At 49.7% G+C, this 14,409-nt stretch overlaps 4 protein-coding genes across 4 annotated transcripts; 2 read left to right on the top strand and 2 right to left on the bottom strand.

Annotated features, from left to right (window-relative positions):
- Nucleotides 1–1,057: 1,057 nt before the first annotated feature.
- On the top strand, nt 1,058–5,972 carry GT037_010921 (uncharacterized protein; the record flags this gene model as incomplete). The annotated part of the gene is made up of 4 exons (XM_038935968.1): nt 1,058–1,399; nt 1,448–1,649; nt 1,699–3,962; nt 4,008–5,972. 4 exons carry the CDS (start codon nt 1,058–1,060, stop codon nt 5,970–5,972), a joined length of 4,773 nt encoding a protein of 1,590 aa, XP_038781339.1.
- Nucleotides 5,973–7,208: 1,236 nt separating this feature from the next.
- On the bottom strand, nt 7,209–9,770 carry GT037_010920 (glycoside hydrolase superfamily; the record flags this gene model as incomplete). The annotated part of the gene is made up of 3 exons (XM_038935967.1): nt 7,209–8,415; nt 8,483–9,409; nt 9,463–9,770. The coding sequence occupies 3 exons, from the start codon at nt 9,768–9,770 to the stop codon at nt 7,209–7,211; spliced, it is 2,442 nt and encodes an 813-aa protein (XP_038781338.1).
- Nucleotides 9,771–12,337: 2,567 nt separating this feature from the next.
- On the bottom strand, nt 12,338–13,537 carry GT037_010919 (rna-binding domain-containing protein; the record flags this gene model as incomplete). The annotated part of the gene is made up of 2 exons (XM_038935966.1): nt 12,338–13,200; nt 13,276–13,537. The coding sequence occupies 2 exons, from the start codon at nt 13,535–13,537 to the stop codon at nt 12,338–12,340; spliced, it is 1,125 nt and encodes a 374-aa protein (XP_038781337.1).
- A 241-nt stretch (nt 13,538–13,778) lies between these two features.
- On the top strand, nt 13,779–14,259 carry GT037_010918 (mitochondrial 54s ribosomal protein mrpl51; the record flags this gene model as incomplete). The annotated part of the gene is made up of 2 exons (XM_038935965.1): nt 13,779–13,817; nt 13,882–14,259. 2 exons carry the CDS (start codon nt 13,779–13,781, stop codon nt 14,257–14,259), a joined length of 417 nt encoding a protein of 138 aa, XP_038781336.1.
- Nucleotides 14,260–14,409: the final 150 nt, after the last annotated feature.

Raw genomic sequence — 14,409 nt, 5'->3', positions numbered from 1 at the left:
AACTCATGCCTTCATCAGACTTGAGATAATTCAGCTGTGTAAAGGCTCCGTTCAAAGTCATTGTTGCGCTAAGCTGTACAGGGTGTGAAGCAATGACGAAATCGCGATCATTTCGTGCACGGACACGGTATCAACCTGAGTCGCCGAACAAAGCGCTCCACGGCGCCCAATCGGATCATTATCTGGACAATGACGGCTTCTCTAACGTGCCGATCCGTTAACTGATCTTCAGCAGCTGGTCCGTTGGATCTAGTAGGTCTTGGTCATCTTCCCTCGAGTACTAAGATTCGATGGGGAATGGAGATTCCTCCTGGCAGCCATCGCACTGGGTCTTAGAAAAACATCGAACACCCAGCGCTAGGCTGCCACCCAAAGCTATTCAGTTTTCTCCTAAAACCTGGTGTCGCATGTGCTCAAGTATGCTGCCGATCCTGCGGTATTTTGGGGTGACAACTCTTGATTGAGATCAGATTTGACACGAGCAAGGTCGGGCAGGAGAGGCCGGCCTGCCATTGAACGACTCTTACGTCAGTGGGTACTAATCATTTTCTTTTCAGCTAGCCTTGCCTGCGCTGCTTCCCAACGCGGTGCCGAGCACTCCACTCTTTTCCATAGACACGCAATCACATCGACATAACTGATCCCATTGGTACATCACACAGATCCATGTGATCGACGTATTCATGATCGACCCGATCCCGTCATATATGCTGCGGGAGCAGATCTCCCATCACACCGACCGTATGTCTCTTGTTCCCACATTGGTACTGATTGGCTCGCAAATCCTATCGCGATCATCGGGGATGGCGCTACGGCTCTCTCATGGCCACGGATTGGATGTATGCACCACAACTCAAAATTGTGTATCCACAATGCAGGTTTGGACATGCCCATCAACGTGAGTGCCATCTTTTTATGGCTGGTGAAGCAGATAGAGGCTTTGCATTTCTCTTCTTTACCACATATCACGACACAAAGACATCTGCAGAAAGATTCTGGTCCTTTTGAATTTCGTTTTTCGAGCGACTCATTCACCTCTTTGTTTTATTAACTCATCATGACGAAGGGCCCTGCGCAAACAAGCAGCTCCACTGACCTCGGTCGACTATGGCAGAAAGCATTGGAGGAGTATCGGGAGGAGTGTGGAGAAAACCTCAAGGGCATGAAAGCAAGTAATATTAATGAAGTGATGAACAATGTCAACTACAGCATGGAGAGTTTTGGTGCCTCTCGACACAGCGGCGGTAAGGGGGACAGATTTCGACAAGCCATGGGTGATCATCTTGGTAGTATGCAGAAATGTATCAATGGACTGGCTGAGATTGGGGCTGCTGCTGGTGCATTTCCACCCGCAATGCCAGTGGGTCTTATATTCACGGCTGCAAGTGGCTTAATATCGGTGAGTGGAAATCGACCAAGGCACATTACAAGTACTGAAGTTCAGCAGGCGTTTTCAGCTGTCAGGGCAGAGTATGATCGAATCGAAGAGTTTTTTGGGTACTCTTCACGATTCTTTGAACGTTTAGCGATTTGTGAAAGCCGGGCAGACTCCGACGCGGTCGCCATCGCCATCGTTCGAGTTTTTTCACAGCAATTGACTGTATGTGGAAGAGTGAGATACCTGATCCAAGGCAAAGCCAAGCGTATGAGTAAGATTGCATCCTCCCTGGTACTGTTATATTAGCTAATAGCCTATAGAACAGTTTTTCAAGGCTTTGTGGGAGGCAGAAGACGAGAAGCTGGCAACCGCGTATGCTGCAATGCATGCTTCAATTGAAGAGCTCGACCAGGCCATAGGGTTTGAAAGTTACAGTGCCATCAGAGATGTCAAGGATGACATGGCCATCAACAGATCCAAGATGGAAGGTCTGGATGTCAAACTGAGTTCATTTCGTAAAGACCTCGGGCAAGACATCCAGCAGGTATACGCGGAAAGTCTGAAGCTAGAAGTTGTGATCAAAGACGGGTTCTATTCTGTGAATGCTAGACTGGACGAGAGCCTTGCATTGAACCACAAGATTGCCAAGAACCACGAGAAATTGCTTGAGAGTCAGAATGCGATGGCCAAAATGCTCTCGGAGCTTTCTAAAGCAAGACATGGCCAAGGGGAACCACGTATCCAGGATCAAGATCTAGGAAGCAACGCCAGTGGTGGCAATTTTCAAGCCGTGAGGGAGATCAAAAAGTTCTTCACTCGAAACCAAGCCACCTTCCCTCTTTGGATGGACGCCCATCGAGAGAACTTGGCCATACATGAAGACTTGTGCGGCTCGCGGGTTCAAAATACTGCCCAATGGGTTTTCGAACATCAGAGCTTCAAGAATTGGGTGGATGGTAAGGAACCCATACTTTGGCTGAAAGGCACTGAGGGTGTTGGCAAGTCATTCCTTGCACAATCCATCATCGAAAATCTTCGCAAACGTCAGGAGGAACACATCTGGGTGGCTTACTTCTATTTCAAAGAGGCTTTTCCTTACTTGCAGTCAAGACAGAACGCTTTCGCCTCATCTGCGCTTCAACTTGCGGATACCCATACCAAATATGCCGAACAGGTAGCAGCCGACCTCCGGGAGAGCGCTGAAGATCTGAACGACGTTCCCACTTGGAAGCGCTTCTTTTTGTCAAGATTTCCAGGTGGTGAAGGGGCTATGGACCGTCTATTCCTTGTCTTTGACGGTTTAGACGAGGCTTACTTGCAGCCTGTAGGGGCTCTGTCACGGTTTTTGAGCGATCTGAAGCGTAAGAATGCCAACATCTCAGTTCTGGTAACTAGCAGACCAGAAGATACAGCCGTACTCGGCTTGCTGAACCCTTCCGTCATCGAGATCAAGAAGGAGAACATCCAACTCGATATTCGGGAACTTCTAAAACACCGTTTGCAGACCCTTCCACGCGTACGCAAGTTCAGCCCAGCTATCAAGAAGACGATCATTCGCAAGGTAGTGCAGCAGGCTGACAGCATGCTTTACGTCGAGCATATGGTCAGAAGGTTCGCGTCAATTGGCCGCGGTCAGGCGGTCTTAGAAGAGTTGGAAAGGATGCCACGTACCCTACATGATCTCTACAAGCTTCTCCTGGCGGAATGTCGCAGTGGTCGCTCGGATGCGCAATACCAAGCCATGAAGAAGCTGTTTGCGTGGCTGGCATTCTCGAAGCGTTCGCTAAGTTTAGCTGAGGCGTCGAGTTTGGTTCAGCTAACGTTATCTGACGACACATTTGACGTCGAAGAAGAGGTAGTTGGACGTTCATCCCGAATACTCGAACTCAATCAGCCCAGGCAGACATATGGGGATATTGTAGATGGCGACGAAGAGTATGCTAATCTCGACAGCGTAGAGGAGAACATCATTCCCGAGCTTCAATATAGGAAGCTGCCTCTTGCTTTTCAAGATCGGTCTCTACGGGAATATTTCACGAGTACGAGTATCGACGCTGATAGCGAGATCGAGTTTCGGACACCTGCTACCGCCGCGCATCTCACTATTCTCCAAATGTGCATCGAAATTATGCTTAAGGCGTCTGAGAGCTCGGAGAATCGGCAAAGCTCTGAGCTTGCGATGTACGCCATACAGAATTGGTATGAACATCTGGAAGAGCTGGACGTGACAAGCATGACAGATGACGCTATCCAGCAGGTAGTCACGTCATTGTACAGCATCACGCAGAACCAAAACAACTTGGCTAAGTTGTTTGAGAGATTGGCAAGGCCTACAGATATCTATCCGGAGCGGGCCAATGGCATCGCTAATCCCTGGACGGACATACTTGTCTCATGGCTTGCTAGGGCCAAGCCACGTGTAGAGGCGTCTTTGCAAGTTGAAGTTAGAGACTGGATACAGGAAGTCAAGGAAACCAATATTCTGCTGCCCTTGGCTAGGGGACATGTTCAGAACTGGTTGACGGCGACCGATCAAGTATGGATCCTTGAAAAATTTCGGTTTGCTAAAGCGGCTCTTCTTCTTGTAAGCCAATCGCCCACATCTAAAGATATCTCTAACAAGACATAGATGGATGCCTTTGAATCTAACGACGCCGAGCCACTCCGAGACATCAGAGCCATCGAGGAGAAAAGAGATGTCTCCATCGCTAATTACGAGGCATTTAGGGCTTTCGGAACGACACTATCTGATTACGCCTACCGAGAGCCAAACAAAGTGCGTCAGAGGAAATTGATGGAGATGAGTATCGTGTACCTGGAGCAGAGTGTCTTTCTTATGAAAGAAGACAATCTGGAAAAGGTGGCAGCACTTCGCATATTGGCATCAACGTACACCTCGAACGATCAGACTGCTCACGCGATCAAGTCGTACGATCAGGCATACGCAATGTTGCCCCCGCGCGTGGAGGGACTGTCTCGAGAAGGTCAGAAAGATGTCGACGACATACGGCTGGACATCTTACTCGCCAAAGCTGCCGTGTACGCAAAGAAGAGCGATACGGCAAATGCGCTGCGCATGTTCAATCAAACCAGAGCTATGGCGGGCAAACAGCCTCTGATGGGCTCCGTTCTAAACGACATCACTCTTTTGTTTACCGAAGAAAATGACAAAGACGGATCCAAGCTAATGAACTTGCTTGCGGGTTGGACGGAGAAAGAACGAAATAGTTGGTTCTTCTATTGTTTCGAGACGAGCATAGGCCAAGGCGCATTGATGCGCATGTTGAGAGCCGCAAAACTGGCCAACAAAACCGATGCACTCCTTTCCTGGCTGTCAGCCTTGGCCAGCAAGATTTCAGCTAACAGTTATTACCTGTTCAATGTCAAAGCCGCAATCGCTACCATGTATTACCCGGTACTAGGCGATATTGAGAAAGGCAGAAGTGTACGCTTTGAGATGTTGGAGATGGAACCGCAGCATGACTCGTGGTACAAGGACAATATGAAGGCAGCACAATCGGAAATCCGCTCGAAACTTGCAGACATCTCTTTCCACGAATTCCAGTTGTCTATCGAACCTCAGAAGAAGGAACAGCTAATCAAGGACCTGAAGCTTTCTCGGAACGTCGACGACGAAGATAGCAAGCAAGACGATAGAGACAACACTTCAGGCACGCACATCATTATGCTTCGCACAAATATGCTTCGCATCATGGGCCCCGCGATAAAGTACGAAAAGTATATGAATGAGCTGTTCAACGAGTGTATGCGCGGCCTTGAAGATGACATTGCCTGGAATGACTCACGCAACCTGCGACTGTTAGCCAAGGTCCTGGCTTCACTGGATGGCCTAGAGAGAGATGCGATGATTGCAAGCTCTGCGCAGTTTTCTGTCTTGGACCGTACCCTGTATGGGGAAGACGCTGATTTCGACATCGTGGAATCGGCTTCGAACTCGGGAAATATCGACTCAGACGCTGATAACAGGACGACAACGCACGATGAGATTGTCGAAGTAAGCATTGAGCCTACACAGCTTGTCACGGAAAGGTTGATGCTGACGCCGGTTCAAACGAGTGAGTCTATGATGCCTATATCACAGGCTCTCATAGATACGGCGCCAGCTACTATGAACGACTACTCAGTCCAAGTCGTGAACTTTGTGGAATCCCTAGATGACAAGGCTCCCACCATCGCAACCACTTCCAAGGCTGACGAAGACCTCAACGGCATCAAAATCGGCTGCGACGGCGGCTGTGGCACATTCATCGATTCCTGGAGTCAACCATTCTTTTTCTGTTTGGTCTGTCCCAACTGCGATCTGTGTCAAGAGTGCCACAAGAAGCGCTTGAAGCAGACAGCAGGTGAGATCCCAGAGCCTTGGCTTAGCTTCTGCGGCCCGAATCACCGCTATATCAAGGCTCCGATTAAGAACTGGCGGGGCATCAAGAACGGGGTTATTCGGATTGATGGGGAAAAAGATCGCACGGTGAAGGAGTGGCTGGAGGGGCTAAAGAAGGAGCGGTGGCAGAAGGCCTGGCATGCGTTCTGGACTAGACAGGGTGGACTGAAGAACATTGGGCATGACGGCTGAGTAGGAGGTCGATGCTTTTGTATTTGGAGAGTAGTACAGAATGTCCCTTAGTGGTTGTGTTCCATTCTTTCGGAGACTACAGATTTATACACATCTTTGCACAACAAGAAGTAGATGAAAACACTACCTTACTAGTCACCTATCGAGATGATGCTCGATAGCCCAGAGATAGATTGTAACTCACAGTGAAAACACGAAAAAGGACACGGGCATTGACACTATACAGAATCCCATGTAACAGAAAGAAGATATGATACATTCCACTACACCTCCTGCCTTATCTTCCTGGAATCTATATCGGCGCGACTATGTAAGATTCAGCGCTCTTCTCCCTGTCGAAAGACGTGCCTCAAAGGTCCAGTAAAATCAGAAACCATAAGGATAGATCAAACTCATTCTCTTAAATATTTCGCTAATCTCATCGCACGGTTTGAGGAGGAGCGCTTCGACTTCGTTATTAGAAAATGTTCCACCATATCCTGCTTCCTCAAGATCCTCAATGGCTTCAGAGATACCAGAGGCTATTTCGTGAAGGCAATGCTGAATTGCTAATACATGATCGTAACCTGACTTGGGAATTTTTCGTCCTCGACATATTGACAGTGCCATGTAATCCAGTGTGCCGCACAGCTATACAGGTCATTTCTTTTCCAAATCGTATTCATGATAAAACAGCTCATATAAAACCGGGCGTAGTCCAGGATCTACCACAGAGTCGATTGTCAGAAGAGCATACAGAAGCTTGCATCTAATTTTTATCGATACTTTCTCCAGCTGCCTAAAGATCTTAGCCTTGACGGTAAAATCAAAGAGCTCTGCCTCGATATAATGGCCTGCATACCGCAAATGCTTACGCATCATTACGCTCATGTGTGCACCGCCATGGTAACTAGTCTAGTTCTATTGAGATGCTCTCCACCGTGATAATTCAGCTCCGAATCTCTCATCAAATCAACTTGACTGTTCAGAGCTCCACGGTAGCTCTTTCAAACCGCATGAGATTCATGGCTTCGGCTTCAATCGATAGATTCTCCGAATAATTACATAGAAAGCTGCATGTAGTAAAGCCAAGTATTTACAAATACAGTTCTATCGCGATACAATACAGTGTGATTCAACAGCGTTGTACAGGCGTCTTATGCTCAACACGTCTATCATATCGATACTACCAGAAGATGCGCTGCTCAATGTTGTGTCGCACAGCGATATTTGCCATGGCCATCCCAAGTCACCTGCTCAAGCATCGAACTCGAAAGAAGCTGACATATCGACTTTCTTTGTGGAAACAATTTGAGCACTTGAAACGCCCACAAAGATAGCATATTCGCCTGCATCAACAGCCCACATTCCCCTCTCTTCGTTAAAATACGCGAATTTTTCGGCCTCCAGAGATACTGAAATACTCTGTTGCGCCCCTGGACATAGGTGCACCTTTGCGAACCCCTTAAGCTCCTTCAGTGGCCTGTCAATCGCTCCTTCATTGCTAGGACCAACGTACACTTGTACAGTCTCACTTCCCGGCCGTGCGCCAGTGTTAGTGACATGTGCGGTCACCGTGAGGCACAGGCCCTTTTCCAGCGACGTCGATGAAATTGAGACGTTACTGACGTCGAAGGTCGTGTACGAAAGACCAAATCCAAAAGGAAACAGAATGGTCTCTGGCTTGCGATCATAGTGACGATAGCCTATGTAGATGCCTTCCTTGTATTCGACAAAGTTGGCCTCGAGATTACCTGGAAAATTATCGAATGCTGGCGCGTCGGAAAGTGCCTTCGGGAAAGTGACGGGCAGCTTTCCGCCTGGGCACGCGGATCCAAAGATGACATCTGCAATACTGTAACCAGCTTCTTGACCTGGGAACCACGCCTGCAGAACTGCAGATACGTCTTGTAACCATGGCATCGTTATAGGAGAACCTGTGGAGTTGACGACGATGGTATGAGGATTCGTTGCTGCAACAGCAGTGATCAGTCGGTCCAATGAGCCGTCACGTGGAAGAGCCATGGTGATTCGATCCGCTCCTTCTGTCTCCCAAGCCGGTGTGTTCCCGACAAACACAATTGCCACGTCAGATGAACTAGCGACGTCGATAGCTTCTTGAAGAAGATCAGCTTCCATGAGATGCTGCTCCATGAATCCAAAGTTGAATCCAAGGCATTTAGACATGAACGACTCTTTGACGTCTGGATCTTCCACAGTAGATGCTTCTAGCCGGATCTGATACGGCTTATTTGCCACGAAATCGAACTGTTTCTGTTCTTCGACCGCGACACCTATCAATATAGCGTAGACATCGGCAGACTTGCCTTCTATATCGTAAACAAGTTCATCATTGATGTACACCTTGGTGTTTCCTAGGGTGGCCAAGCTGATGTAATGTTTACCGGATGTAGAAGGAGTGAATATACCGGTGACGATCACGCGAGAATAACCAGTTGGATCTCTTGATTGAAATGTCAGATTTGGTTGGTTTTTTCGTTACCCCAGCCTCTCCTTTTTCGTTAAACGACTGGAAGGAAAAACCAGGATTGCCATCGAGATCGACCACGTCCTTGGAACAAGCAGGAAGATTCCGGAGTACAGGAGCTCCTTCAGCATAGCTGAGCTGAATCTTACCATCGACAGCTTCCTCGAAAGCCTTGAAAGGCGTGATGTTGTGGTGCGGGTTGACTGCGGCAGAACCGCCGCCTTGGCTCAAGCATTGTTTCGCTAAGCCGATCATAGCTATGGAGCCTATCTTCTCTTTATTGAGGGGAAGCACGTCGTTCTTGTTCTTTAACAGTACCGCACTTTCCGCTCCAGCTCTTCGGATTAGGGCTCGATGTTCCAGAAGATCTTCCGCGCGCTCAAGGGGAATGGTCGCGTGGTCGAATCCGCCGCTCCGCTGGAGGAACTTCAGATTCTCGAAGATTCGCGTCTCCAATGTCTCCATGGAGACCTCGTTATTATCAAGGGCTCTTTGGATGTTCTCGACAGTACGCCAGCTAGCCGGACCGGGCATTTCAAGATCGACGCCGGCATTGAGGGCTGTAGCTAGCGAGTTCATTCCGCCCCAATCGGCAACAACGTGACCATCATATCCCCACTGTTTTCGAAGTATATCGTTCAACAGCGTTTTGTTCGAGTCCGCATGCGTACCATTCACGACGTTGTACGCCGTCATGATAGACCACGGCTGGGAACCCTTGATCGCGATTTCGAAAGGCTTGATGTAAATCTCGCGAAGAGCGCGCTCGCCTACACGGGCGTCAATACTGGATCGGTTGGTCTCTTGTTCGTTAGCTGCGAAGTGCTTGATACAAGCCCCAATACCCTCGCCTTGGATGCCTTTGATGTACTCAGTTGCGAGACGGCCAGCAAGCAAAGGATCCTCGCCGAAAGACTCTAAGTTGCGACCACCAAGTGGATGCCGGTGTGGGCATACAGTCGGTGCAAGTCTGAGGACATAGTCAGCTCCATCGACTGCTAACACAGATAGTGAGCTACCTACAGGACTCGGGCACCCTTTGTCTGAGTCTCCTGAGCTAGTGCCTTTCCTACTTCTCGAGCGAGCTGTTCGCTGAAGGAAGCAGCAAGAGTGATACCTGCGGGGAAACACGCGCTCGACAATCCGCTGTTGAAGTCTTCTCCACGAGCGCCACTTGGCCCATCGGTAAGCTTCATGCGCGGTATGCCGAGTCTATCGATGCCAGATGTTTCCCAAAATGAGGAGCCACAAAGGAGCGAAACCTTTTCTTCAAAAGTCATCTGTGTGATAAGTCCTTTGAGGAAAAAGTGATCGCCGTGATCGAAGCCCATCCTTGCAAAAAGATAATAATGAAACAATGGTATAAAGTTTGAGATCGATCTTGGAAGCTGGTAGTAAGCGGATTATTCAAACACTAGAGTGCTGTTGATACTTTTTCCAAAGGTTCTAGTCAAGTTCAGCGATTTTATATTCGTTCATCCTGAGGCTCACATCACGCAAGCTCTGCTGCGAGAACATCTAGGCGCACGTCAATCACGTCCCTATCGTATGTCAAGTTTGAGCAGGGAAGCATTGTGATTGGTCGCATGTCGGAGCGTCCTTGCGTCGATTGTGGCTTGGGTTCAGCTTCTTTTCGGACTAGCACCAGACCACCTGACGCCTGATCGAGGTCCTCAAGTATCGCGTGGCCAGATGATATCGGGAAACCTATCACGGTTAGCATCATCACAAGTAAGCAGTGAGTTTCCACTAAGACCCTACTAAACTTACGGCTATGCACGACTACATATTACACAGAGACTCAGCAGAGTGTCTTAATTACTGCTTGTAACGATTGCTTTGTGCGTGCTGGATCACGACCTTAGTCGTGATTCGTATTTCCTAATAGGCACCCTAACGCCTATTAGAGTTGTCGTAGACAGCTGCTAGAGGTATCCCTACAGTAATTCGTTATTAAACTCCTTTTATAGCTCACTTCTGCTTACTATAGAGCTAGCTAATCGTATAAAGCCTTTGTGCTAGCAGGGTAGCGAGGCCCCGCTTTTTTATCGTTGCTAATTCGTGTACGAGAGCTCCGCTGCCTCGTCGGGCTGTAATCCATAGATTGCTTTGTGCATCACTGCATAGTCGCCTGATAGATGGACTAAAGAACAATCGAGCACAAGCGTCTACAAGCTATTGATGTCTAGGAAGAAAAAGTAAGTACCACATCCTACAAAGTACAGAATTCTAAGCAGCAGAAAAAGGCACTTGTTTTAAGATGAGCCGGGCCTAGTAACGAATTGCTAGATTCGTGATGAAGTTCTCTTGCCTAACGTGGTTTCAACGGTCTCTGCTCCTTGTTGCGACTCTCCGCTTCAGCCACTTCAATTTTTACGCCCTTCTCCCAGTGAGAGCTTTTGCTTAAGAACTAGGGTACCGGTTCGCTCAGTCAAGGAAGAGTTTTAAGGATGTTGACGAGCAGGTTGAATAATCCGCCCCACGTGACCTTGTCCAAGTCGTACGATGCGTGTCTCGTAGATTATGAGAGGTAAGCATCGTTTACAGTGTTGAATCGATACTCAGGACGCACGTGGTAGTAGTGAGCAAGGTGGTAGCCCACCGTAAGCTGCTTGTATACGAGCAAGTGGTAATCCATGGATAGCACTTTTATGATCTGGTGTCACATCCATTTACCGAAGTTCGAGCTGAGTAGGGTGATTGTATGTATGGTCGAACAGATGTCAAGGAAAGTGTAAATGGTTGTCGCCATGCAATATCTTCGGGGATTTGTCGTTCATCACTTTCCGCGTGCGGAGAAGGCTGATTGCAAGGTTCATTGGACTGTCAGAGGAGAGGAACACGTAGATTAATCTGTTTAAATGAGACAGCTGTGGCGGATGTCCATATGTGGTTTGGTTGGATGGTCAGGGAAACCCTACACACGCTAGCCTTGAGGTGCAAGATAGAGGCCATGTGCACTTACGAGCTTGGCTGGTGCGAATGCTTGCTGCGATTCGCCGTCCTAGTTTTCCGTCCAACTCAGGAGCTGCTTTTGGTTACATGCTCTATCTTGAGAATGAAGTTATCGTCTTTATGTGCCTCCTTGCCGCCACCTGTCAAACATCCTGAGGCACCATGGTTCTTGGACAGTGCTGGAGTAGAGTTGGACATTTGAAAGTAACGAAGCGGGAAGAGTGGGGAGAAATTCAATCAAAATGCGAGGCGAATGAATCTGTATGTCAAGTCTTGTATTCGACTGCCGTGCTTGTAATGATAGTTATCCACATAACTCAGAATATGGTGCACTAACAGCCAAGAATGCTTTCCATATAGGACCTAACACCATCACGATAAGATCAACCAAGTTCGGAAGACAAAACATCCTTACCTGTTAACCTTACCTTGGACCATCTTTGCACTACTCAAAACACAAATCGTGCTTATAAACTTACATTATACCTACCCAGCCACTCGCAAAGACCAACGAAAAGTCAGGGACGCGAAAAAAAGAAAGAAGCTAGTAAAACATGCGGAGGAAAAAGTTCACCTTGCGCCTACCCATCGAGAAAAATCCCCGTCCTGGCCTAACCAAACCTGTGCGAACCTGGGTGGTGAAGAATTGTGACTGTGGCCGACTGTGAGGTGCTGCTGTACCTTTGCTTAATCGATGAGTTGAAACTCGAAGAGCCGATGAGAAAATAACGACGACCGATCGTCAACCTAGAGGTAACACATCTCAACCCTTACCATCCAGATCCGCATCGCTGTGTTGTATGGTCGAACGTCAAGATCTTACCCTCAAAGGCGAGAAAGCGTGAAGGTGAGGCGAAGAAAAGGGAGGTAACCTTTTGACAAACCCTTGCAGAAGGACACTTCGCTCAGCGAGTGGAGACATCCGAGCCAACATCGAATCAGACTAGTATCTGCGGCGCTGTCGCGGATCGTCGTAGTTGTCGCCTTCATAACCGCGCTTCCTGGAGTCGTCTCGGCCTCCACCGTATCCACCACTGTCGCGATCGCGATACCGATCTCTGCTACCGAGCGGTTCATTGTTAGCACCGCTGGAACCTCTGTCGAAGCCGCCACCACTACGACGATCTTCGTATCGTCCACCACCCCCAGCTCGATCGCCTCCAAATCCACCACCGCCTCGAGGGCCGCGGGGGCCTGCTGGTGCGCCGTCAGGGGGACCATAGCCATTGGATTGGTAACCGATTCCTCCACGACCGCCACGGCCTCCGCCTCCGAATCCACCTCGGAAACCACTTCTATCGCCGCCGAAGCCGCCACGGCCGCCACCTCGTCCGCCGAAACCACCACCAAAGCCGCCGCCACGAGCTCCGAAGCCACCAGGGCCAGCTGGGGGGCCGCCGAATTGGCTGCCACCTCCACTCGGACCGCGAGCAGGCGGGCCCTTGGTGTAGCCTCGTCCACCGAGACCGCCACCGAAGCGACGAGGGCGCCATCCAGAGACTGTGCGACCGCGCTCAACATCTACCAGTACGCGGCGATCTTTGATCTTGATACCGTCCGTCTCTTTGTAGGCGGCCTTCATGTCCTTTTCGCGCTCAAACACGATGAAAGCGTAACCGCGCTTTCGCTTCTTGGCTGGCGCGTCGGCGGGCTGAGTAACGTCTTCGACGATGCGAATGCGCTCAATAGGACCGTAGCGGCCGAATTCGCGCTCGAGGTCATCAGAAGTGACGCCATACGACAAGCGCGACACGAAGAGCGTTTTGAAAGCGTCGCCCTGAACTTTGGGATCTTCAGAGGGTTTGTCTGTGTGATGTTAGCATATGGGCGCAGATAGTGATTGCGCAAGTGGGATGAAAAGTGCGCGTAGTGATGTCGTACAATCCTTGACCCCTTCGGTAAGCAGGTGCTCCTGTTTCTCCTTCTTTTCGAGCTTCTTGCGGTCGCGTTTCTGCAGCCAGCTGTCGGTGGGCACATAGCCGTCGTTATCTTTGTATTCCCTCAACGCCTCGAGGTATTGGCCCACGCCACCAATCTTGGGCGTGCAGCGCTTCTCAGGCGCGTGGTCGGCCGGCTCAACCCATCGCAGCGGCGGCCGCGGGGCGAACAGGTTCAACAGCATCGGGGGGAGTAGATGCGTCATGCTGGCTTGTTTTTCTCTGGAATGCGCTCCAGACAGCGATGTGGGATAGTTGGAATTACAAAGGGTGGAATGAGGAGTCGATGTTTTGGGGGGGGGATGAACTGCTCGAGGAAGCTGCGACGCGGAGTTCGCACTAGCGCAAACCTAGGCTGCGACTGCCGCACGTGAGATGAACGCCAAACTTTTGGGGACGTCGAGACTGGTGACTGCACCGCCGTCATTACCGCCATTGCACGCCAACATGCCTGTCTCGGCTATCAAGACGGTCGCAAAGGCTCAGGTATGTTTTCGCAGACACACGTATCCCCTCATTCGCCACTCCCCGGTGCTGATTACCACGGCAGAACGGCGTAGGAGCCTTTGTCCTCCCATGCAAGTCCCTCACCTTCCACTACTGCAACTGGTGGGGGTCGTCCAAAGGCATGAACGCCTTCCTCAAAGCCTCGCTGCCCGCATTCGCCAAGCGCAACCCTCAGATTGAAATCTCCGTCAGCCCACGGCCACGCAAACACCCCGTAATCATTGCAAACTACCTCAACGGCGCCCAACGATCAATATGTGTGAAGAACCTACAAAATGAGGGCGTGAGGGAAAAGGCAGAGATGCTGAGGAACAGCACAGGGGAGAAGAACAGGAAACTGGATGGACGACCAGTGAAGAGTTTGAATGAGAGCGTTAGGGGTATTTGGAGTCCGTTCCACGGAAGCAAGATCGAGATATGAGCATGGAGGGTGGATGGATATGGGTGATATACACAATGGGGGTCCAGCAATTGGCATAGGGCCGGCTTTGCTGGATGACGAAATGTGTGATGTTTCTGTGAGATTATTGTCGAAGAAGTCGACATGGTCCGACTATGCTCAAAGACATAC

This window comes from Alternaria burnsii (genome assembly GCF_013036055.1).
Source record: "Alternaria burnsii strain CBS107.38 chromosome Unknown 749, whole genome shotgun sequence".
In the NCBI taxonomy this organism is placed as follows: Eukaryota; Fungi; Ascomycota; class Dothideomycetes; order Pleosporales; family Pleosporaceae; genus Alternaria; species Alternaria burnsii.
Note: the sequence above shows the minus strand (reverse complement) of the source record. Positions and strands in the feature narration are given on the sequence as shown.